At 42.2% G+C, this 27,117-nt stretch overlaps 1 protein-coding gene across 1 annotated transcript in view; it reads right to left on the reverse strand.

Annotated features, from left to right (window-relative positions):
- coro7 (coronin 7) overlaps nt 1–27,117 on the reverse strand; it is a 112,888-nt gene that overhangs the window by 57,025 nt on the left and 28,746 nt on the right. The window contains 2 exon segments of the mRNA XM_038700757.1: nt 19,742–19,824; nt 20,378–20,461. Of these exon segments, the coding sequence (XP_038556685.1) occupies nt 19,742–19,824; nt 20,378–20,461 (167 nt within the window).

The following is a 27,117-nucleotide window of genomic DNA, read 5'->3' on the forward strand; positions in this document are numbered from 1 at the left end:
CTTCCATGATATAAAACACCATATTGATGCAAGCAGCAGAACATGCTGACTCTGTCAGGTTTCTACATGCTAAGCAACAAGCGCCTAGGATTTTAAAAAAGAACTGTCAGAACAGACAGTAAAAGAGCAGAGAAGGAAAAGAAGGGCTGAATAGAGAAAACACACCACCACTTTGTTTTTGGAACCTGGTCCTTTGGCTCCAGTTTTTGGCCCTCTCCTTGTTTCCTCACTCCAAATCTCCTGCCCCACATCCCACTTTCCCTCCCTCTCAATCTTTCTGAAGTACTAATAACAGATGAAGGGTGGTGTGCCACTGGTTCCTCTCATGCCATACAGCTGCCGGTCCGTGCCAGCAGATGGCCCAGATACTGCTCTGACAAAAAGCAAAGAGAAGTGGGAGAGAAAGAAAAATAGGAAAAGAAAGCAAAAGCAAAAATTTGACTTTGGTTAGTTTTTGGCAACATACATTAGCAGGCACACATGCAATTCGTTTTGCGTACTGTTTGGTAGATTATTAGATATAAAAACACATGGCAGCGTGATTCTCAGTGCAGACATTTCCTTCTATCCTAGGCTTGTCATTTGTGTCTTTTTCTGTCATTGACTCTCCTCTCATTATCATTTCATCCTGGAAATAGACAATGCAAGCTGACAGGTAAGTAATGTATAATAGGAGTGAATCAGGGTTATACATTTGTATAAATATGGGTCTATGTTGGGCCAGCCTGTGGCCGGGGCAAAATAGGAAACTGTTAAGGCCACGTCCATTCCTGGGGGACCCCGTTTGGTTTCCTTGGGGATGTGTTTCTGATACGGCACCTGAGGCACCAGATCCACATACTTGCAGCTGCTCACAACTAAAGATTAGAACACCTTATCCTACAGGCTGTTCTTCCTTTTCATCTTGCAGTCTCGCTTGAAGGTGGTTGTTAATGGTTCAATTACAGCAACTACAATAAACCTGTAAATACGTTGACCTGTGTTATTGTTTTAAAATAATCAATTAATCATATAGTCTATGAAGTGTCAAAAAATAGTGAAAAAATATCCATCACAGAGCCCAAGGTGATGTCTTCACATGTATTGGTTTTGTTGTCTTGTTCATCCAGAAGTCCAAAATCCTAAAACTAAATCAGTGGATTACCTCACATATATGGAAATCTTAGTTAAGATCGACGAAGACGATGATTGCTTTGCGCCTGCAGGCGATTACTGGACCAATTCCACAACTTTTGTACCTATTAGTCATTTAGTCCCCGAAATATGAAAAAGAAAATATGGCCCAGGTTAAAAAAACTGGAATGACGCTGCAAGACAACAGCACAGAAGGAGGAGGATAGTGCAGTTAGCTTCTTAATGTCAAATTACTTCTGTTTATGTCTTAGTACCTACTGACCTCTTACCGTTTTTACTGTATCTGCTGTAAATTGTCACCTTGGGCCTTATCCTCCCACTTTTTTGAGCGTGGCAATTGCTGACTATTTTGTAGAGCTTAATGTAGCTTTGGTAGACAAGTCATCTGGGTCACACATTGACTTAAAAAGGCTAAGGCTCGTCTTAGGTTTATAAAAGTAGTGAGAAAGTTGAGTTGTTAAGAGGCTCAAAGCAAAAATAAACATAAATAAATATTGTAGAAACCAGAAATGGAGGTGAAATTAAGGAGGTGGAGCGATGATTAAATGCAAGGAGAGATGGAAGTAAAGGGACGCTATTAATCCTTGCAGGGCCACAAGCACTGAAAAGTTTGTACTGATTGTACTGAAGAAAGGTTCTAAGGGGGACAGTTGTTGAAGTGTTGAATGTGTGGTGTGTGCGTCCAACAGACAGCAGCGGAATTAAAGTGCACCTAATGAGAACCGCCTGTCACCCCTGGAAAGCAACCCAAGTGTGCTTCTCAGTTCAAAGGAATGGAGGAACAGTGGGTGAGGGGGGGGAGTTATTTATTCAGCAAAACATAAGCAAATGAGTAATATGGTATTAATGATGAGTAGCGGAGGCGGTAGTAGGCAGAGAGGAGGTCACCGAGGGTAAAAGGGGTACACATACTAGCACATATTAGTAACTGTTCCATAATCAAGTATACCAAAAGAGTAAAATCCAAATAAGCTCCCTAAAACTGCCAGATGAAGCTAATAGCTCAATCGTGTAGCTATCGTTTAAAACTAATCAGATCCAGTTATTCTAGAATAAGCACATGTAAGAGTGGCTTGTAGTTTTCTCTGATTTTACTGGCAGAGGGACACAATTTCTTGGTCCATCTTTTTTCTGAATTAAAACTAGCGATAACCACTTGGATGCAAAAGATGATTCATTCATAATCTTTCATTCATTCTCATGATCATTGATGAGAAGAACTTCCAAATTAAATTCCCTTGAGGTCAACAATTAAGGTAACCATTGTGTCTCTCTGGGATGAGTGCAAGAGGTCAGCAACTAGCCCTAGGCAAGGAAGAAAACAGCTGTGATGTGAAGTGACGGAGGTCTGAGCAGCTGGTCACGGAGCTAGAGGTTACAAACATCAGAGGCAAGCAAGGGGCTTAAGTTTAAAACTCAGTGGCAGTGAATTCCAGTGAATGTCACCAAGTTACAGTTAGCACGCTAGCGTCTGGCGAGCCTTAGGCTTCATGCAATGCTTTCTTGTTTGTTGGGGTCCCAAAACCTAAACACATCCAAAGAAAACTGTCTCCAGACAGAAGAAACAGGCAAACGAGACAAGTGACAGTAAATGGGAGCTGTCATCATTTCGGGGTTCCCATAAAAACCATCCTATAAATTCTGTTGTTATTATTAATGTACCTTTTATCACATAACAGAACTGTTCTATACTGCAGACAATTACAGATTGAGAAGCCAAAGGACTGGCAGTGTTTAATCAATGCAGTGTTTACATTACATACATGTAGCAGGTAAACAAAACATTTAAAAACAGGGCGAACTGAACTGACAAATTACAAAAACTTCAAAAGCATCTTTGTCTGCTGAATTGTGTTTGCACGTTTGAAAGAGAGAACAAACAAAAAGATAAACCATAATAAACCTCCTGTGACTCGACACAGCGACACGGTAAAATGACCATGGGGTTTATAATCTAATATTGTCACTGCAAGGGGCCACACATACATCCACATGGAGGTGTGGGGGGGTGGATCAGCAGGAGAGGATGATCATGACAAAGCCTTCCTGGGCAGAGTCCGCGCCACTGATTAAAACAATATTACTGATCTCACCAGATCAGCAAAACTTCTGCTAACCCAGCAGAAAGACCATACGGTAAACACACAAACAAAAACAAACAAAGGTTAAATAGAGGGATCTATGGTTGTTTGGGATATGCTATAAAAGCAATGTTGTAGTGAGTTCTGGTAAGGTAAGCAGTTGCTGAGTCTGGTATGCTATTATGGCATTATTTCCTGTAATATCATTTAACTGCAGCGGCACCCTGCTGTGGTAAAATTGCACTTATGGGTAAATATTGAAAAAAAGGCCAAATTGACTCAGGGAGTTATTTGACATAAGCAGAAACAAAATTACGACCCAAATCCCCATTTCAACAACTAAATTAATACAAAACAATCTCTCATGAGCTTGTACAAGATCTGGCAAATAGTGGCTGGTTTAACATCAGACACCATCGCCTACTCTTTCCTCTCTCTCCCATTTTCCCCTCGTTTCTCATTTTCCCAGACTTGAGTCAAAACCTGCTGCACAAACAAAACAGCAGAAGCCTAAGGTCAATAACTTAAGAGCAGCCCACTGACGTGGAGCAAGCAAGCCAAGGCCTTGGAGTCAAGCATTCAAGCCTCTGAAACATCCCCCTTAAGACACCAGCAGACATTCATCAAACACGGCTGTGTACACATCCTGCGCTAACTTTCAAACTCTACTTGCATCATGGCTGTGCTGTGTATACACATCTGCAGATTTCACATTGTTTGTGGCTGGAGTTTCTGTGCAGTCTCAAACTGAGCTGAGCTATGCTGTATTGTGGGTGGGCATATTACAGGTACAGGCAAGGGAAGAGAAAAGAAGCATTCCACTCATTATTAGCTCTACCAACACCAATGCAAATAGGTAATCCTCACACTTTGGAAATAAAGTAATAACACCTTCAGAGAAATTGAGTATTGTGTAGGTTGGTACTTAAGTGTGGGGTACTGCATATCATTCAATGTGGATTTCAATTATTTCTATACCTTTAGAGCACTGAGTGTGTGTATGTATGGTGAGTGGTGGGTGGAGACAGGCACGGATTATGTTCCTGTAATCCTTTTCATCACAGTAGGTGCTCACACTGTCTGTGGTAGACAGCATGATTTATATACATCTCTTACAGTTTGGGAACCCCTCCCCATGTGTCTAAATGGATTAAATGGTACAAGCTTTCATGCATTGTTTTTGTGGATAAAAGTTAAAAAGAATAACATCAAAATAAGCTTAACCAAAAGAGTAACCAGTACATATACGTGTTAAACAATTGTCCTAAACTAAGGTTGTGCACGTGTGTAGTTTGAGTGTGCCGTTCTAACTTGATCTGGCACAGAGGTTGACTTCAGTAATCCAAATCAGTCACAGTAATTCCATTTCCCCCAAACACACATCCACATGCAGCCCAAAGGCAAGTGTTCATTAGCAGAAGATAATGGCCATCTCAAACATCCTGCTGCCACAAAGCTGAGGCCACCTGACATTTGACCCCTGCATGTGAACTCAGCAACTTCCAGCCAACAAACACCTGTTTGTTTGTAACTGCTAGTAACAGTCAGAAGGAGGGGTGTTTTTTCAAAGTGAGTCATTACACTCCAACACACAAATTGTTGATCTGCTAATCCCGTCCGTAGGGAGGTCTGGACAGTCACAAGTGTCTGGGTGCTGATTAGGAGTGAGCTGGTGAATGAGTAGCAGACCAGGATAAGGCTGATTTTACAGGCTGTTGTTTGGTAATTAGGGTGCTGGTTTACATATCCTGACCAGTTCAAAAACACACAGACACCCTGCTGAATTGTCTCCTAGCACATCCACTTCATCGGTGGCTGACTTCTTCTACAAAAGGCAACCAACAGTCTGACCCACTTTGATTGTTTCTGTCACTCATTTCTGAGAAGGCAATTAAGCTAGCCACACCTAAATTTGGAGTGCATACATATCAAAGCCTTTATGGTAAATCCACTGAAACGGACCAGTGCGAGCTGACAGGCAGGTTAGCGACTTTATCCTGTCATTTTCTTTCTTCACAAAGACAAGTGTTGCAGTATGAGAGTCCTACCCGAAGAGAGGCTATGAAGTCTTCATGTTTTGAAATACGAGAACCACACACAACATTATTTATCAAATTGAGTCGGACTTGATAAATTTAGCGCAAGGATACACATGTGACTACGTCTGGTTTTCAAAATAATATGTCTATACAGTATGGAAATAAGATTAATTGGATTATATTCACAGAAAGTATAAAACATATTACATGTGTACATTAAAAGTAAATGGACACATGTAATTTACAAACACATGGGTGATGTCATGGGTCCGAGGCCCACCACCCAAAGTCTCTCCAAATCCTGTGGGAAACACTGAGTAAAAAGCACATTTTGACTATTTAATTTATGCAATTGTGAAAAAAAGGCAAAATAAATGGGAAAAAATGTGAATGTACTTGTTCGGTATTCGGCAAATTTTTTCATTATATTCGGTTTCAGCTTTGGTCAAGAATTTTCATTTCGGTGCATCCCCACTTGTCATCTTTCCATTTTCCCCTCAAACATGCTTGAAATAAACAGTATTTATTAGGTTCATTCTATTAATGATGGAGATTACACTGACTATTTAATCAAAGGTCAAAATAAAAATATACACAATTGCCCAACCCTTTCCCAATGTCACAGTCAATGTGATGATGTATGTGAATTATGTAAACAATGGTTGTAATTCCAACCTAGTCCAAACTTTCTTAGACAACATACTGTAAAACTCCCAAAACATGAGGAAAATAAATGAAAGGAAATTCAAAGACAGGTTACCCCTCCCTGGATGGCTAACGATTATTTAATTATCATTTGTGAATGCAGTTTTAAGAAGAGATACTTTTATTAAGTCTTCCTTGTTGATGCACTTGAAATTGAACTATTTAGTGTTTGACAGTAAGCTGCCAAGCAGAAAACCTTTTTTAGTTAAAGGCTAAAAGTAACACAATGGACGACAATCAAAATAAGTCTTAGACTTGGGACAATTATGTTATTCATTGTCCTTCTCATTATGACTTTCAAATTTCAGATGCCTCAACTTGAATGCACAACTAAGCTGCATTGCTATGCAACAATAACATACCTTTAACATAAAAAGCAAGTGGACTAAATGATCACTGCAAAGAATTAGCTACCCAATGCAAGTTTGAAGTCTATGCAAGTTGATTTTAATGCTGGACTGATGTCAACCTAAAGATTTATGCTATGTTTTTGTAAATGATAGGCAATAATTTTATTTTTTAAAGTATAGACTATTTGTATTTCACGAGCTAAAACATTCAAAACCAACAGTACGGTTAAGTATGGGCTAAGTTCTTCACTGCCTCAGTATGTGGACCCACAGCCACAGCCAGCCTCTGTCTGGTCCAGCTGCAATGACGAATACCAACGGCCACTTACAGCCCACAACTGTCCAGGGCTTGGCTAGGGTCGGAGAGGGCATTTCTTGGAGAGAGAGGGTGGTGTGCTGGGCTGGGTGGTGCTATGGTCACTACAGTGCAGTGAGAAACTAGCCGCCACACAAGATAAACATAAACAGGGACACCCGCTGGGCAGGCTGACGCCGCGTGCCTGTAAGGGTGCCTGCCAGCCCGGGCTGTGGCCTGGGGGTGTGGGCATGGTGACTGAGCACCCCAGTAGACACCCCAAGTCGATGGGTTCACCCCAGTGGAAAGTCTGCGTCAGCCCCAATGGAGCCCACTGTGGCTGAGAGAAGGTAGCGATTCACCAGACCCCCCCCCACTAATGTAGCCATCACTTCCCAAGCCACCACAAACTAAATGTATCTTCCATGCACCACAGAAAATAACATAACTGTGGGGACGGGGGGGCTGATATAAAGACATGGGGGTTAAGATGGAGGAGGGATCAGTGATGAATAGACAAAATAAGACTAGAGTGATGAAACAGGGAAGCGACTTAATAAAACAAAGAAAAAAATATTGAGAGCAAATTAAGGAGGAAGAAATGAAGAGAGAGACAAGAAGACAATGAAGGAAGGTCTGGGAGATCAATGGAGCACTCCTGAAAAAGAGTAAACGAGAGCAGACAGAGATGAAGAGGGGGGGTCTCTCCCCAAGTCAACCACCACATATTTTCCCTCGTGAGGGATATAATTTACACAAACCCACTAAAAAGGTCAGGAGCAGAGCATGCGGTGCCAACTATATCTCAGCAGCCAACAAATTTTTTCCTCCTGTTTCTCTTTCTGTCCGTCTCTCTTTCATTCTGTCCCTATGTTTGTATGTCTCTCTCTGTCTCTAACCATCCCATCCTTTCCATCTATTTTTATGGGACCTACTCCAATCACTGTGAATTTTAGCTTGGGAGATGTGTTCGTCTGTGTTATTCAAAGACTTTATGTCTTTTAACAATCTTGGTTTGTGCAGTGTGTGGTTGGCAGGCAGTGGTGTTCCACTCCAGTTTCAACGTCTCGCATCCCCATCTTCATTATGGTCAAAGCACAGAGAGATGAAGGGAAGAAGAAAATTGTGGAAAAGCAAGGTGGTATGCGTATGGCAATGCAAATACTGTAGGCGGCGAAAAGGACGGATTTAAGTCACGATGGCTTTGTGTAACAGAGAATAAAGAAGCATGCTATTGAATTACACAGCCTTAAAGCAGGACTGAATGAGTTTTAAGGCATTACTTCCAAAGAAGTGGTTGTTGGGCTGCATCTGACAATTTTTATAACTTTGCAAAACCAACATTTCCGTCAAGCATGCCAACTTCATGCAGGTATTAGCCATGTGTGCGGAGGTGAGAAGATTAGTCAGGATTTGAATCTCTCTCTCAATCTCTATTTTTTCATTCTAGACACAACTTTTTCATATGTACAACCAAGTGAAATACCTTTGAGAAGGCACTGTTCAAAAATCTGGGTGGTTATCTCCAATATAGCCTTTGAGGGTGGCCATTCGGAACACCTATCCACACTTTTGCCCTTAGACATGGTCAGACGACAGTAGTAGTTTCAAGTATACCTTAGCCTTTGGACCACCAGACACCTGTAGAATAGGGTATGGTATTTGTCAAAAATAACTGAAAACTTTTCTCTGAGAAAGAAAGCTGGGAGTGAAAAATAAAAACATGGAGACCAAAATTATCCCAGAGAAAACATTGTGCGGCTGGAAGACTAGAAAGGCTCTATGCAAGTACAGTGCATTCACCACATTCCGTATTTACTTCAAGTATAAAGACATCAGTTGACAAACACTGGTGTTGACAGTGCACAAAAGCTTAGACGACACAAATGACCGAATTTGATGTACGCGTTTATGCGTGTGTGCACAGTAGTTAGCTCGTAGCAGACCATGGAGACAGTGCACAGCCTGCCAGCTCACAGCTGTGAGTCCCAATAGTTTAACAGTAGCAGTGGACCGTGAATGGACCACGATGGCCAGGATGTGCCGAGAACAGTTTAGAATAATACAGGCCACCTCACCAGTGCACGTGTGTATGAATTTCTATCACCACTCGTCCATCAAGCGTGTGTTTTTTTTCAGTCCAGTGCTAATGAAAGGGTTGCTCCCTAAAACACCACCCAGGCAGGTCAGACTGAAAGACCCAGCAGCTCTCCAGCTTTGTCCCTTTGGCCTCTGAGGAACAAGTGATCCTTTAAATATTTTCCTGCAACTAGGCCTTCCTCTTTCTCCAAGTTGGTCTTTTGGTCAAATGTGTTTGTGTAAAGGTGCTTTGTGAAGGAGTTGCTCTTTCACCCTCACTGCAGGCCCAATCCACACAGCTGGCATATAAAGAAACCCACTGGAAAGGAAAAACAGCAGGATACAGTAAACATGTAGGTACAAAACTGAGCAGGCACATCAGCTTTACAATGTCTGTTTTTCACTGACAAAAAAATGATTTCCTGTTAGGAAGGAAAATATAAACTAAAAGAAGAGAGCTGACCGCGAAATATAGTTTCTATAATAATAGAAAGCTCATTTAGTTAATATGCTGGCCTGATAGCTATGCCCCAAAGAGCAACTGAATTCAAAATGAAAACAAAGACAAAAAAAAAAAAAATATATACTGTTGTACCCTCTTGTTGAAGTATCACCTATGTGGCGCCTCAATGCATGGCTTAAGAAAGATATGGTTGATTAACACTATGTCACTCCACCTGTCAAATTCTCCTGAGGGATGATGAATACTGTTTGGCGATGGTCTGCATGTGTTGAAAAAGGTGAAGAAATGGCAGATCTGTCCAGGCATGTTTGTGTGTATGGCAGAGTGGCATGTGTGTGTTTGTGGGACTGACCTATCCAGCTTGCTGGTAAGAAAGCAGCCTCTCCAGCTCACGGTTGGGCAGCTGTGTGAGAGACACCTGTGCCCCAAATACCCTCAACACACACACACACACACACACACACACAGCATCTCGTTGTATTTTATGTGCAAATACAATAAAGTCTCTATCTATCTATCGATCTATCTATCTATCTAAAGTGCATCGAAAGAGTGCCCCTATGTTGGGGTTAATGGCATAAAATGATGTAAAATCTCTCATGCCCTGTATCCCCACACACATTTCTATAGATAATGGACCAGGACAGGAACCACTTTCAACAGACTCTCGCAATGGGAGCTATGGGTGAGAAAATCTACAGACATTATGCGAGACAGCAAACCACCCCTTCACAATCATCCATGTAGGTCTGTTTGCCTGCACCAGTTACTGCAGCAACAACACAGACAGGTCCATTTCCACAACAATTTAACAAATGCTAATTTGCAGATTACGTTACACTTTTTTGTTTATGTTATGTTACATGCTAAATCAGTCCTGTAGAGCACTAAGGATGCCTTAAACTTAAAACTGTTTCTCTAAATCAGCAATCATGATGAAGTCTACTGTCTTCATCTTCTTTTGTGACCAGAAAAAGTAATCGACAAAAGACAGCAAAGGCACAATAGAGGGCTTACACTCCCAACTCTTACAAGACTCTACCTCCTGCTTGTCCCCAACTCTTCAAACCCATCCACTGCCCCCCCCCTCCCCTCCCTCCCTTCCCAGCTTCGCACAAAGCTTTCATACAATAGCTGACTGACTAATTGACCTCACCGAAATAATGTTAGCTGGCTTCAAACAGAGGACATTCAGTTGACGTTAGAGCAGGAAAGCACACAGACCAACTGAGGTTCCCCCTGAGGGTCCTCCACCTTTTCTGCCCTTCTCCCACTCAGCTTGCTTTGCACAATAGAAAAATTATTTCCTGACCACAGTCACCTCCTCAACCCTCCCACCAATTATATTTTGATGACTTTTTTTTAATCTTCTTAGGCCAAGTGCACTTGCACAGACGCACACACAACCTTGGGCAGGAAAACAGGGAGGCCGAGCAGGTGCAGACCAGCTTTTGTTGTCATAACATTTCCATGAAGACTAGAGAAATCTGACAGGCAGTGATGTTGTTTAGTCCTCTTCCTGCTATTTTCCTCTCTGTTGTCACATACTATTCAGCAATGTGTGCGCACATACACACATGAACATAAACACATGTAAGTACATATAAGAACAGTCTCAAACTCTGCTGCATCAACACAATTAAAACCCACTGAGGCATCAGAGCATCCAGTCATATGACCAGTTATGTAGCGAAAACACTCCTATACACACACACACACACGGTGAGCAGCAGCATGCCTCAGCACTTTTCCCATTTAACTAAGCGTGGCATATTACTCCTGCCTCACTGACAATGGCATGTCTCCACAGTGTGGGCAGACACATAGGGCCCACATGGGAAGTGACATCAGCCAGGAGCATGTGTGGCCCACCTGCTGCCGACCAATCACGGAGCCTCTCTGATAAAGAATTTCCTTCTGTTTTCTTGAGTTTCCATTTCAGACAGCAGGTCTGCCAAAGACGGGCCCAGGATCACTGGTTTCTATCATGGAAGCATGATCATAAAAGAGAATACAATGAGCAGACAATCCACCTTGCCTGCTCTCTCTATTAAATGATAGGAAAAGTCTGCTCACTCAAACGCACTTAAAAAGACGGAACGCTGGGCTGGATCTGGCTCTATTGTGCCAGATGTGGATGAGCAGCTGTGTGGATGTTATGCAGACACATGGGAAAAGCCATTGGCTGAGATATTAAGAGATTAGCTTTGGCATTACTATTGTGATTGTCTACAAGTATTTGGACTGAATTTGAAATGAAACGATGACTATGGAGTTCAAGTGCCAAGTACTCATCATAACAGGATAATTAGCTACCCAAATGATGCTTTAGCAGGCGTTTTTCACATGATCATTGATTCATACACAATGGAATAGATTTAAGGTTACAGTTGGTTATAGGTGTGACATTTGCGTTTGAGTCTACAGTTGTTTCTTAATATAAGGAACAAAGAACCCATCATGAGGCTAAAAAAATCACAATAGGTGGGTTGAAATCCAGTGTTTGGTATATTTTAGGAATAAAGACTGCACAATCCGGTAGACCACGGAAGACTGGACAGAAGACTAACTGGAATGGTGAAAAGACCCTTTACAACTGTCCAACAAGTCAACACCTCTGCAGGTACAGATGGGACAAAAACTAGAATCAAGATCAGATTGCATAACCCCCAAGGGTTGACCACAAGATACAAATCCCTAGTTGTTTGAGTAAATGGATAAAATGTTTGGACAACAAGTACAGTAAGAAATCTATAGCGTTCTGGAGCAAAGTTTTATGGAGAGATGAGACACAGATCAACATGTACAGTACTAGAGTGATGGGAAGATTATAGCGTGGAGGAAAAAATTACTTCTCATGGTCCTCGAAATACTACCTCATCTGTCAAACATAGGGGAAGAGGCATTCTGCCTTAGTCACTTATAACAGCAGTAGCAAGATGAATGCAGACTGGTAAAGAAATGTCAAGCCTGCCAAACTCGTTGGAGAATACATCATCATACAGCAGGACAATGATCCTAATGCCAACACAACAAAGGGGTTTTTAGGGCCAGTTTTGCTTCAATTACGTTTGGTCCACTAAAATTGAAGGAATAAGTATAACAATATGTAAATGTTAATATAAATGGCAAATTAAAGCTGAAGTCAGCCCTTTATTCATTGTTTTGGTCCAAATATAGTATGCTAGAGTACAAAGCCAACACAACATAAAATGTGTCAAATACCTATGGAGGTTTCAACCACTTTTGATCGAATGACTTAACTTTTGAACTTCCATGTTGACAGATCAGGAGAGGTTAGGACTACCGCAAGCTTTATCTCGGTTTTATCTTGGACTGTGTAATTTAAGGGGGTGTATCTCTGCCTCTCCCGTCTGTCTGTACTTATGAATTATGCTGACATGAGCAACTCCTGCTTGTCTGTGTGCATCAATACTGCAATCTCTCCATCACTCCCTTTGTAGCTTGATTATTCTTTGAAGGGCTATGAGGTGTGCAGTGACATGCTGCCAATCTGCAGCGGTCCCAGAGGCAGCAGTGGAGCCAGGCTGCCGGGCGGAGGTGGGTGGGGTGCAGGGCAGAGGAAACCATCTACTAATGGGAAACACACTTCTCTTCATCGTTCTCTCCAGAAAACAGAGAGAGGTGGCATGGATCCAGAAGCGAGGCATGATTTGAAAACGGGAGCTCTGCCGCTCCACGGTTCCTGATTTTTGTGAAAGGGACAATCATGAGTCTTATAAAACACATGCTTGTGTTGAAAGAGAGTTGGGGGGGAGAAGAGGGGGGTATATAACACATAAAAAAAACCAGTAAGACATGGAAAATCTCCTTTAACCTGCCATTGCGGCTCCTCCAGGAACAGTATCCCCTTGAAATGATAATAATGCAGTGTGTTTATTCATCTTTTGAATTGCGTCCGTGCATTGTGAAGAATGACCTGTGTTGTTTCCACTTTAGCCGTGCATCACATCTCTATCAAATGCTTAGTTACTGGATATCTACCCTGCAGTGCTAGAAGAAAAGTACTGAAATGGACTTGGGATGGCCCAAAGTAGTGTGAAGTCTTTTGGTAGAGCAAAGATCCCAAATGTTATTGCCAGTGCATTTTTAATAAAGTGAAAAGAGACATTTTTCCAGATGTTGGGGTAAAGCAATATCTGCAGCTGCAAGTGCAACTCCGTAAAGGATGGAAAGCAAAGTCTGACACTGTCTCAAACTCCAAAGCGGAGACACATTAGAGTCAGGTTCCAGAAAAAGCCATCCAGTTTTGAGTCACTTGTGCAATTAGCTTAACAGCATTAAGACTTTCTCAACTGCCACATAATGCAGAGCAGCTTCCCTTGACACATCATCTCCAGTTTAGTCTGCATGAAATTATAATCCAAACCATAAAAGAAAATAAAGGTGAATGGAAGAAGAGAAGGGGAAGAGGAAGGAAGGGGGTAGCTAAAGGTGGGAGGGAGAGATTTTTTCTATTTTTCCTTCTGTGGTGAGTTCACACAAAAGGGTCCCTTCTGATCCCTGGAGTGCTGAGCACATACCTGCGGGATGAAATCAAAACCCTCTGTGAATTATATTAACTATCCCCTGCCAAACGCTCCAGTCCACATACTTCCATGTGTTTTTACCAGTTCTGAAAGGTTCCATTAGGCTTTGCACCCCCTCCCCACCTAATTAGAATCCCAGACATCAGCACCTTCAAAAACTCAGCTCCCTCCTTCAATTTCGTAGCACAGAGGGAAAGAAGATCTAGAAACAGAGGAGTGCGGGCACAAATGGTAACAGACAGAAGGTCTAATAGGTGGCCGGATAAGAATAAAGAAAAGCATTCAATAAAGGACAACGGCTTTATTTTTGACAGGTTAGTAGGGCCCTGGAATAATGGGACATTTGCTCTGTTAGTTGATCACAGGGCATGAACGAGGAACAGAGGACTTCTTCAATGAGGTGTTAAGAAGCAAAATGAGGCTGGATTTGCCATATGAGCTTCCACGAAAAGTCCATGAAAGCTCATAGAGAGACGATATAAGAGGGGATTTCAGAGCTCCCTCCTCCTCCCTTTTCATGCTCTTTTCGTGATCAAACCTCCCCCTCCACTGAATCCCAAACTGAAACCCCAAATGACTAACAGATTCCAGACACCATGTTTCAACTGTCAGAACACAGAGTTCAGGTTCTTTGACAGAGCGTGTGCGGTCACATCTTTATCCTATACCCTCCCCCAAGGGGGTGCAGCAGCTGAACTGTCGACTTGACCCTGAGGATCACCTGAATGGTGTAGTCCTGCCTCTCTCTCCACCTTAAACATGAATTTCTGAGCTGGACCAAAACAACAAAGATCCATTCGCTGTTAGAAAGTGAACTCTCAGAAAGGAGCAAGGTCAAACGATCGTTCAAACATTCTGTGGCATTTTTTTGGTCTGGTTTGGTTAGCGGTGCTCCAGCTGCACCTAATCCCCACAGGAAAGCCTTCATCTGGGACTGATTTTCAAGTGCCTGGGCCGGGTTGGGATAAAGGGGGGACTGTTCTGTAGAAGGTTGGTTCCCTTCTGAGGCACAGGCCTCTTCTCTATCCATCTGATTAAAGAGATTTGGCTCAATTATACCCAATGACTGGGCTCTGCTCTCAGGTACGACCCTGGTAGGAAAACACGGAATAGATTGTGGACAGGCAATAGAGGGTGTGAGTACATGCATTACACCTGGGGCACTACCCATGCATCCACCGCAAAAACCTCTCTTTCTCTCCCTCTCTCTCGGGTAACAGCACAGTCAGTCAGCAGTGCTTGCCTCAGAGGCCACGTTCTTTGTGTAACCCGTGACTGGGTTGAGAAAACAGTGGGGTCGGCTCTCCAGGGACAGGCTTGTGTTCTCTACATTCGGAAGGATCGATACTAGTGTGTACCGGCTCACACCAATCTGTTTTAATCAGCCTCATGCCAGAAAAAAGACAGAGCAGCAGAGGTGCGCCATGATGAGGAGTAATAGAAGATGCATGTGGGTATAGGCCTACATGTGTCCACTTGCAGGTGTTCATGTGCTTCAGGAGAGGAGCAGAACATTAATAGTGACTGAGGACAGTTACAGGGGTTAAGGGCAGAACTTTCTCTGAGGTTACAGTTTAATCATGCTGAATTCTAACCAACTCAACCCTGGAGAACTCACTGTCAGCTTTATGATACGAGTACAAGCTACTATACAGGCACCTATCATCAAGACTTTGCTGTGTTAAGTGGGGTGGGGTGTGAGGTGTATCTATGTGTGTAGCTGCTAAAGCGGGGGGAGTATGGATAATTATCATGACGTCTCAAGCATTTACACGGCAAGCTGGTTGCAATCGTGCCCAGTTGTAAAGTTCACTGATTGCAGCTGGCTTAGAGGCCCAATTAAACTCATTATTATAATTCAGGTTTATAGAGGGAAGAGTATGAGGGAGAGAGCGGTACACAGAGATCCACACTGTTCTCCAATGTCCAGATCTGCAGCCTGTATGGAAAACAGGCATGCAGTAATAGCTACCTCTGCACAGTAAAAAAAACACCCCTCTCAGACTCATCACCCTCCATCCCTCCATTTTTTTGGGTCTCTATTTCAACCCCAACCAAAAAATAAACATTTCCCCTCCATTATTCTCCATCCAAATTATATTCCACCCACAACCCCATTTTACTGGCTCATGCTCCCGGGCCTCTTTATGTAGTGACACTCCAAAGAAAACAGTCCTACTGAATGTTGTGGAAGAGCACAGCAAACCAGCTCGCTGCTCCGATTACACATCATGTTTACCACAGCCTTTTCAATTAAAAACAGACAAGAAAAAATAACTAATCCATCTTTATATGCACCTCAGGCCTAAAATGACAGGGCGGAAATGCCCCATTATGAACTTGGAATTTCTTTTGACTTTGAGCTTCCTCAGCTGCTGATGTACAGTGGCACGGTTCAATCTATCAAGTGCAGAGAAAAATTGAGACAAGGCCTCCTTTTGATTGTTGCATTTTGTCTTTTTCATAGCTGCCTCTTCATATACAAAGTGGCAATGGTGAGCTAAAACAAAATTATCCACAGAAAAACCACCATGATAACGAAGCAGAAACAAAGAAATAAAATCTTAAAGGACAAAGGGACCTTGAGGACAGCCTGATGCTGAAGGGAACAAACTGAATGATGGCAAACAATGGTGGCTTTGCCTAAGAAACTACACTACACTAAATAAATATTGGCTAGCACGAGTGGAAGGAGGCCCAGACACGAGCCTCTATCCCCTAGCTGACATTGATAAAAAAGATACAGTAAGACTGAGTAAACAGCCAGTAATAATGAACATTTTGACCTTGCATATTACTTAAAAACAGGCCAGCCATTTCTGTTATCAGACTACATCTAGGGGCTATTTAGCTTTACATGTGTTTGGCCAGCTCTTAGATGCATTTGACTGAATAAGAAGTAGTGATTATATTTTCAACCCAATTTAACTCCTGAAGCCTTGTTTGTTCTTGACAGTATAGAGGATGTTTCCCACTGTGGAGATTATTAACAGACAAGAATGGAGTCTCGGCCTGTTATAGCTGCTTGTCAAAATCTCAGATGCTGCAGCTACTTTTAAACAGCGCAAGAAGCTGGAAGGAGGCGGATGAAGGATAAAGAGTGTAAATGTGAGGAGAGGGATGAGATGGTACAGTACTGTGCAAATGTTTTAGGCAGGTGTGGAAAAACACTGTCAAGTAAGAATGCTTTCAAAAATAGACATGTTCATACATTATATTTATAAATTAACAAAACACAAAGTGAAAGAATAGAAGACAAATCTATATCAAATCAATATTCGGTGTGAGGTGGTCACACCGAATAATGATTGCCTTCAAAACAGCATCAGTTCTTCTAGGTATACTTGCACAAAGTCAGGGATTTTGTAGGGATACCGTCAGGTATGTGATTAAACAATTACACCAAGCTGGTGCTAATGATCACCAATTCAATATGTAGGTTGAAACACAATCATTAACTTGGAATGAAAACAGAAACTAGTGGAACCCTGGTACACCCAACTGTCCACAAACGTCAGAAGTGGCATTCATGGAAGACTTGTGCCGAAAAAAAAAACCCTCCGACATGGAAACAAGACCAAGTGACTCACTTATGCATAAAAACCCAGGAACTGGGGTGAAAAAAATGGCAGCTCTGGACTGATGAGTCTTTTTAATATTCGGCCGCAGCAGAAGGCAAACAGCACCCTGATCTCAACATCGAATCTGTCTGGGATTACATGAAGAGAAGCAACTGCCTAAACCCACAGAAGAACTGTGGGTAGTTCTCCAAGATATGGGACAACCTACCTGCCGAGTTAAAAGCAACTATGTGCAAGTATACCTAGAAGAATTGATGCTGTTTAGAAGGGATCACAACAAATCTTGATTTGATTTTTCTTCATTTTATTCGATTAGCATTTTGTTAATTGATAATAAGTAAGTAACATTTGAAAGCTTTCTGACTTTACAGCATTTTTCCACTGTACTGTATATATGAAGCTGTTCATAAACATGAAGTCTATATAACTGTTTTGTTGGAAAGATAAAAACATCAGATCCTTCAGGCTCAACAGAGAAAATTAGGGGGAAAAATTAGAGTTGGGGATTGAGGTGTAAAGATGTGAAGATGTGAGAAATTAGAAATAAGGGGAAAAGCCAGAATGATAGTAAAAGGCAAAATCTGTTATTTGATTGTGTAGCTGCTTTATATCAGTGCTGGACTGCAGGCATCTGGAGGGGATGTGGCCTTGAGAGTGATACCTCTCTGACACACCAACCCAGGCAAATGATTAAAGTGATTTAATACAGGACATACTACACACACCCAAGCAATTATGTTCAAAAATCACAGTATTTTAAATTAACCAATATCAAAATACAGGAAACCAACTCAAATTCAATGCTAATGTATTTAATAAATCCAATATGGTTTGCTCTTCTGCTGATTTATGAAAGTGCGGACAGACACCTAGAAAACCAGACAGTGGCTGAATAAGAAGGCATCAGGAACACGTAACAGCTTGTCACCAGATGAGCAGGACAATTCGGTCAAAATCCTCACATTCCTGGTACATTCTCTTCTCAAGTTGCGCCATCATCACACCCACAAAACAGCGGCTACAGACTCTGAGTAAACTTCAACATTCCTCTGTCTACGAGCAGAGACACCACGGAGACAAACCTTCCAATAAAATTAACTAATTAACACCATCTTCTGTGGTTTCAGCAGACACCCAGTTCCTGATTAGCTCTATATCAAAGTGTCCTGTGGGGATTTTTACATACATCTAGCATGACTATCACAAAAAAAAAAACATGTTTGCTTTGGTGCCATCACTTCCATCAGATATCCTTGATATCCATGAAAAATATGCAGGCACAGAACAATGTGATGGATTCCAAAGAGGCCCTCAGACAGGCAACTATTTGTCTCATTCAAATGAAAGAGGAAGCGGGGGAAATGGAGATGAGTGGTGAGCACAAAGCCAGAGGGAGGAGGAAGCGTGGAGGTTATTATTTTTTTGAACCCGCTGTGTCGACTCCTAAACGTCTCACACACACACAGATTCCACAGGGAAGGAAAAATCAATGATATTACACAGAGACCTCTTGCCTATGGTAGTCTTGGGCAAATAAAACTGTTCATACTATTTACATACATTTACATTGTAAATTGTCACTTTCTGGTCCTTGCTGCAACCAAACATGGATACAGACTCTCCCGTGCCAAAGAGCTGACATGGAGTGTGTGCTGCCATAGTCTTTTCACAGAGAGGCAACACAAACGCACACCTCGGAGTGCTCTGAACAGCTACCTTTGTGTTTTTTACAGTAATAATAAATGTGATAATAAATGTACTTAATCCAACATAGTATGCTGAATTGCAAGTCCAGTATGCTCTAGTTTGGAATGACTTGACCAGCCAACCTGTTTATAATAGTACCAAAATGCATGAGTTGGACCTGACAAAGGAACCTTTACTCCCGCCCTCTCTGTTCCCTTTTTTCCTCCATCCTTCCATTCCCCTCCTCTGTAGAGCCTGGCCACGCTCCCGCTCTCCTCCGGACCTCTGCAGCCGTGTTTGGAAAAATAAACAAAGCGACTGGAGACGGTCAGGAGCAGAAATGACAAGCGGTGAGCTGAAGGGAGAAGTGTCGATGTGACTACTGCTGTTGACTGACCCTTCATAGTGGTCATGGACAGAGGGAAACAAAACACACACACACACACACACACACACACACACACACACACACACACACACACACACACACACGTCAACTGAGAAAGAGTATAGGAGTCTCTGTGTGTGGCTCTGTCCCAGGAAATGGCAGGAATGTGGAGAGATGGTGTCAGAGCTCTGGGAGGTCTGCATACCCGTCCAGCCATACAGCCGCAAGAAAGCTTCACAATGTGCGGAGGCACTCCATACATCATTCCATATTTCTGAATGCCACACACAAATATCCACACACACACAGATACTGTATGCTAAGTATGCAACATGGTCATGACTGTGTCAGTTATGGGGGTCAGTGGTTGCACACTGATGCTTTGCTCACCTGTTTGAAGTTCCGAGTGACACCGAGCTGAGCGAAGAGCTCAGCTTTCTGCTGTCCCAGAGCCTCACCTCCCGACCACGCATCTACACACACAACAGCATGAGAAGTTAAGTACTGTAAACACAGGTAAACACAAAGCTCCATACCAGCAGATCTAAATACAAAGACACAAGGGTTACACCAATACGTTATTCATTATACTGGCCCCCGATTGTTATTTTTGGAATGTCACATGTTGGTGTTTGTCTATTTTGAAAGTAAATATTGTTGGCTTTCAGCAAATGGAGAGACAGCAACTAATACCAACAACTCAATAGCCAAAACATGTTAAAATATTTGCATTGCTCTTTAAAAACATTAATTAGTATTTACTGTCTTGCCTCAAATGTGATCATTAACAAGCTGATGTTGATCAATTTTATTTAATCGGCTGTGTATGCGAGCCATATTTAATTGAAAAAGGAATTGCCATTTTATTGCAGTCTTGTTATAACATAATATTCACATTTAACAATAAATATTGGCAAAACCAACTTCAGTTCCAAGATACTGCAATCTGTGTCATTCCTCAAAAACTCATACAGGTCAAACCCCAACACAGACTCCTGGTCAATTGATATAGCTATAGTTTCTCACCATATCAAAGCCGGTGGTGAGTAAAAGGTCGTCTTTGGCCCACAGGATCCTTGAATCCTTGTTGCTCTGAAGGCTCTTGGCACTCTGTGGGACAAACAACGCAATGTTTTCAATCGGACGACAAAATAAGACAAATTTTATACACCTTACTTGGATACTTGATCCTGACTTCTTTAAGTCAGTGTCATTATGATGAACCCAAACTTTAAACATAATGTTGAGGTATAGTTCAAGATAACAAGGGGGTGATGAGTGAATGATTTGCGAGGAAGAGTAATGTGACAGAGACAGACAGGACTGTTACCCTGTGCCTCTGACAGATGACTGTGGCTGGACCGAACAGGACTTAAAAGGAGTGCTTGTTATTGTTATTGATGTAGCGGACAATGTGACTTCTGCTCCGAGCACAGCTTATATTACCAAACTGTGACACTGCTTCTGTGTGTTCACAGTACAGAGACTTTGTTACGTTTCCATGCAGAATATGTGTCAAAACAGCACTGCCATGCTGGGTTTTGATGGGAGGTCTTCAAGTACAAATGCAAAAGAGAGATAGAGGCAAGTGGAAGGGGGCATGTAAGTGAGTACACTGTGCTGGATTTTGTATACACAGTGTACTCAACACTGTGCTGCTATTGAATCAAGCCACATATGTACTGTAATTGTGAAGGTGAGGACAAAAGACACAATCAACTATTAAAAGTGTGGTTCCTAAGTAACCAGGGCTTTAAAAAGACCCAACACCATGCTATTTAGAGCTTATCTGTCAGGTCCCAACTAGTTGTAACATCTCAAAGCCGACAAAGAGTAACACTGAGCTTTCAGGCATGAAGGATAGCAATGAGGTTTCCATGGAACAGGAGCCTTTAGCCCCTCAGTCCACTGTGTCTCCCCAATTACTGTTGTCATTTTTATGGCCATACTAACCCTGAGGAGCATGTCTGGAAGTTATGTGTATAGCAAGAATACAGAGGCTTATTTTCTAAGGCTTAACCCTCACAACCTCTCTGTAGAGTGTACCGCCTCATTCTTGTGTCACTGTTAAACTGCCACAGATAAAAAATTGTAAAAAAACAAATGGGGAGAACTTGTTGCTATGCTGCACTCCTGACCACCGGGTAGGTTACAGGGTAACAGGGCTCTGCACTGCACAACCTCCATGAACTATGTTTGTGTCCAAGGGGCACTTGAAGCTGACAGTTGGACAATTAGGGATGAACACAGAAATATTAAATCGAGTTTGAGAAGCACATGTGCACATAAAGGGACGCACACATCTATCATCTAACTCAAACCCCACTTCTTTCTCTGCCTTCTGACATCACTCTCGCCACATGCCTGGCCTGGTGGTTTGAGACTGCTGACAGGGAGACATAAAGGGTCTGGTCATTTAAATTTCTTTAACAGTCTAAAGAAAACATTTCATTGATGCTTGCTCTTCACAAATCCTCTGCAGGGTGCTTCTTAGTCCAGTACATGTGGACAATAAATGACACACTATGTTAGTTTGCTCCAGGTGAAGCAGGAGTTCTGGGGACAGAAGAACAATGAGGATAGGGGGGTCAATTTTAGTCTATGGAACTGAAGTTTGTTTTATTGATTTCAATGAAAAGGTATTTAAAAAAAAAAACAGTTCACTCCCTTGCCCATGAGAGGGCTGTAATTGCATCTTGTTAGCATCAATGTTTAAAAGACAGATATTTAGAAATGAGGCAGTTATTTTAGGGTGATTAATTTCTTGATCAGCAGCCACTCGGGGCAGTGACTCAGCAGCAGACAAACAGCAGTTTATCCTTCCACCTTGATTTTTAGATTTCTGTTTGTAAAACAAGACACAACATTTATATTAGTGAGCTTTAGAGACGTTGGTAGGCGGATTTTTGAACTTTGGAGAGAGTCAGACAAGATGTTTCCCCTGCTTCCAGTCTTCATGTTAAGCTAAGTTAATCACCTACTGGCTCTTTCTCCATACACAACAAACAGATATGACAGTGGTATCAATCTTCTTATCTAACTTTCAGGAAAAAAAGCAAATAAGCCTATTCTTTAAGCTATGCAAGGCAAGGTACCACATACCTCTCTTTACTGGATACATAAAATTAAATTGATATAAATCAAAATGTTGAGTTGGAAGGTTTAAAAAAAAAACAAGATTTTTTCCCAAAATGTTTGACTTTTTCGGCCAAGACTCGTGTGCTGGAACCATCCCTGTCAGTGAAGTGGAACAAACTATAAATCACAAGCAGTCAGTTGAACGTGTGCTTATAGGCCACACTGGTGGTTCAAACAAAATTTATTGTTCACAGCTATAAGGGGACTTGACATTGTTACATATGTTGAGAGCACATGCCGACATCAAATAACAATTTTTAAAGGGAAATGTGCAGATGTGTACTTGTGCACCTCTCTCAGGGATGATGTGTCTTTGTCCATACCAGTGTTTTATCTGACACCATCTGTATGCAATACAGATGTTTTCTGGCTCCTGGTGTGCTCCCAAATAGCTTTATCCACTAAAAGGGATTAGAAAACACTCTACTGACCAGGCTTTCAAACACATTTCTAAAGTTACACTACCAAAGCACTGACAGAGTTGATAATAAGTCCTGGGTTGAATAAACACTTAAGTCGTGACTGGAGATCATTATTCAGCCCGCAGTCAGCCCGTATGCCTCATGCAGGTATCTGAACTCATATTTGCCTAGATAAGTCCTTGCAAAGGAGTCAGTTGAAAAATACCCCAGACGTACAGGAGAGGTCCAGAGTAAACTAAGACCTCCAAAAAAGCAATAGATCAGAAAAGAGCAAAGGAAGGAGAGAGGCTAAAACCAGCGTGTTATAAACACACAGAGAGAATTAATTGCCATATGGCTGTTTATTACTGGCACCACTGGCTGATTTCCTTCCAGGGGCAAGACAATGCAGAGATGGCACTCTGACCAAACTAGGAACAAGTTGAGTTCAGGGTCTGGTTAACGCTGGAACTGCTTTTAGGAGCCACATATGGTGTCTGAGTCATATTTCTGGCTAACAGCATGAGATTCTAATTGTGACATGCAAGAGTAAACAGCACATATTCTGCATCATCACTTTTCTTGCCATATTCAGTCATGCTGATCTACTGCTGAGCACCAGATGAGTGTGTTCACCAGATCACAGGTGCTGTGTTCACACTGAAAGTGAATCCAGACAGACAGAGAGCTGCTAAAGTACAGGGAAGTGTAGAAGAAAGAGCCGGGAGCAGCGCTGCGTTTACCTGCAGGAGGAACTCAGAGTTAGCTGCTTTTATGAAATTAGCTTTTTACGTCAGTTTTTGTGATTACAGCATTGATTTATCTTCACTCGAGCTTCTCAGCAGCAAGCTTCCGTGCATTTCCGGTTCCACTGTTGCTGTTACCGTTGGTTGGCACCCAGAGCTCAGCTGGACTACGACTTCATATTTATATAAAAAACCTGACAATACTGGACATTGCTTGGAGTAAAGAAAGTGAGAAAGTTGAACTACCGGGTGAGTTCAGAAAATATGTGTCTAACTTTATTCCAGCTATCGTACTTTATTATGAACAAGTTAGCATAGTTGATCGATCTGAAATTAGACATAAAGACACAAATCTGTCACCAAAGTCATTAGAATTCATTCTCAGGGGAACATAAATGTCTGTAGCACATTTCATGACAATCTGTCCAATAGTTGTTGAGATATTTCAAACCTCAACTATAAACTCAACAAAAAGTTAAGGAATCATGCTTAATCCTCTGAGCACCATGGATATCTGCACCACCATATTTCATGGCAATTCATCCAACAGATGTCAAGACATGTCAGCCTGCTGGTGGCAGGGGATCACCAGATTCTGGGCACCTTAAATGTCTGTACAAAATGTCATGGCAATTAATCCAATAGTTGATGAGATATTTCGGTCTATACCAAAGTGGTGGACTAACAGACCAACATTGTCATCCCTTGAGCCATGCCACTAGCATGGCTAAAAAAGGCAATTAGAATTTATGAGAAGCTTCAAAATGCACCCATTGATGTCCTGCCTTTAGACCTATTGATGAAGTGGGGAGAACAAGAGGACAAATTTCTCCTTCAGAGGATCAAATTTTAAACACTTTGAAAATATATCACCTTTCTGTGAACCGGCTATGGAGTAAAAAGGCTTAGTTTTGCCATTACAGCATCCCTCAGGCCTTCACTACGCTGCCTGAGCCTACCAGCTCCAGGACTGAAGGCAAATAAAGCAGCCTGACGTCCTACACGGCACATGCTCCATAGATCATACCGTCGTGATGTCATCCTTCACCCAGAGTTGAAGGCATGTGCAGTTTTGAGCCTTTTAACGAAGTTGTCATCGGGGCTTGGAAGCTGGAGCGATACAAGTGCAATTGAGGATTAGGGGTTTGTGCTGGGCCTCCGCTCACCTTTTCCCAATAAACAGTGTTTCAGCTTAAGGAAGCGTAACACAGCCGTTAGAGAGCTACATTACCACTAACACCCCGAGGCAGCCAGAGGACACAACATCTGGACCTTCTATGTGTGTATATAAATGTTGCCAAACAGTATCTCTCCTCTGCAGTTATAAATATAACTCAAATCCCATTGAACTAGAGCCCCCCTCCTCGCGGCTGAACCTTACCGACATGCTAGAAATCGATCATGACACACTTGAAAATGAGGAGAAGAGAATAGGGGGAGGGAGAAAGAGAAAAAAGAAAAACAAATGTTTGCCTTAGCAGCAAAGGATCCAAGCTGAAGGAATTCACACAGAAGGACAGAGAGAAAAGAGAAATGGTTCATGACTCAGAAGGTGTAAAGAATCAGTTACACCTGTTTGAGTGACAAACAATAAAGGAAGTAGAACATTACAAACCCAGGTGTCTGCATCAAGATTGCTAAACAGTTAGAGTAATGAACTAGGTATAATAACTATAAAGGGGGAACCCTCAAGAAGAATAAAAAGAGAGGATGAAAGCGTTGCTGGCTGTGATAATGCAAATCAAGCTCAAATGACACCAGGCAGGGTTTACATTACGGTTAAACACTTTGCTGACAGAGATGCAGACACAGGAAAGTGCCAGTCAGCAGTCTGGCCAATTATGGTTTTATAGGTCTATTAAATATCCTCTCCCAATATAAACAAACGAGGATCACTCTGTATCCTTCTGTCCTGCTCCCCCACCTATTTTACTTCTAAATTTCAACAGACGGAGTGCACATCTGTGTCACTCACAGAGAATGTTGATTCACGCACCGGGACGAATATCAGGTGTCTGTATGCACATATGGGAACTATACCAATCTCTGCACCTCCCTCTGTCTCTCTCACTGACTCTTTTGCTGCCTGTCTTTGCGTCTCTCTGTGTATCAGCTCAATAGGGGTGTAAGTATTCAACAATGAGTGCCAGTGGTGCAGAAATTAGAGATGATAATTGTCAATCATATAACTCCTGCTCTGAAATTTTCAACTCATTTCTTATTTCACAGTTGTAGCCTTGCTTTTCTAAAAATGATCAAAATAGCAGGCACTCAGGTTAGACAGTTTTTCTTGTGTAGCTGGTGCATTTTGGGAAACAAGCTTATTAGCTTTCTTGCCAAGCGTTAGAGCAGTGGTTCTCAAAGTGGGGTCCGGGGACACCCAGGGGTCCTTGAGGAGGTTCCAGGGGGTCCCCAGCAAAAAGGGGAATCATTTATTAGGGCCCGAGCACGACCGTGTGAGGTCCCTATTGAATTTGCTAAGATTATATATATATTTATTTTTTTCTGCAAAGTAGGCTCCATTGACGGGTGGATACTCGAAAACTCACCAAAATTTGCAAACAAAAATTTCGTATTTTATGGGTTTCGCGCATGGGCGTGGCAAAATGACTCGCTAGCGCCACCTAGAAAATTGGAAAAGATTATCCCCTCGTTCACATTCAACCTACATGTACAAAATTTTCTGGGGACATGTATCATATCAAGACGCACAAAAAAGCCTCAAGAACCCATACCCTAAAGTCAACAGGAAGTCGGCCATTTTGAATTTTACGGCCATTTTTGGATGATTTACACACTCCGTACTTTAACGAACTCCTCCTAGGGATTTAGTCGGATCGACGTCAAATTTCTGCTGTGCCTTCTAAAGGCATTGACAATGAAAAGTTGTGCTATTTGCGAGTTTTCGTCAATGGGCGTGTCCGTGGCGTGGCGTCAAAGATCAACTCTTCGCCATGACACAGGAAGTTGTCGTAACTTCAGTGTATATGCTCACATCTGCACCAAACTGTACATGTCGGATGAGAGTCCCGCCCTGAACACATGTACATGCCGACATTCACCCACAGTCATAGCGCCACCTGCTGGCAACAGGAAGTGACTTTTAACGGAGTAGCCCCCGCCGCACGTTTCACCTACATGCACGAATTTTCTGTGGTACGTGTATCTTGTCCAGACGCACAAAAAAGTATCTTGGAGCCATAGCCTAAACCCAACAGGAAGTCAGCCATTTTCAATTTTACGTCAAATTTTGGATGATTTACACACTTCGTACTTTAACGAACTCCTCCTAGGGATTTAGTCCGACCAACCTCAAATTTCTGCTGTGCCTTCTAAAGGCATTGAAGATGAAAAGTTGTGCTATTTGCGAGTTTTCGTCAATGGGCGTGTCCGTGGCGTGGCGTCAAAGATCAACTCTTCGCCATGACACAGGAAGTTGTTGTAACTTCAGTGTACATGCTCACATCTGAACCAAACTTTA

The sequence above is a fragment of the Micropterus salmoides genome, unplaced genomic scaffold, assembly GCF_014851395.1.
Source record: "Micropterus salmoides isolate LMB-PRFRI ecotype aquatic unplaced genomic scaffold, ASM1485139v1 Ms_hic_scaffold_10, whole genome shotgun sequence".
In the NCBI taxonomy this organism is placed as follows: Eukaryota; Metazoa; Chordata; class Actinopteri; order Centrarchiformes; family Centrarchidae; genus Micropterus; species Micropterus salmoides.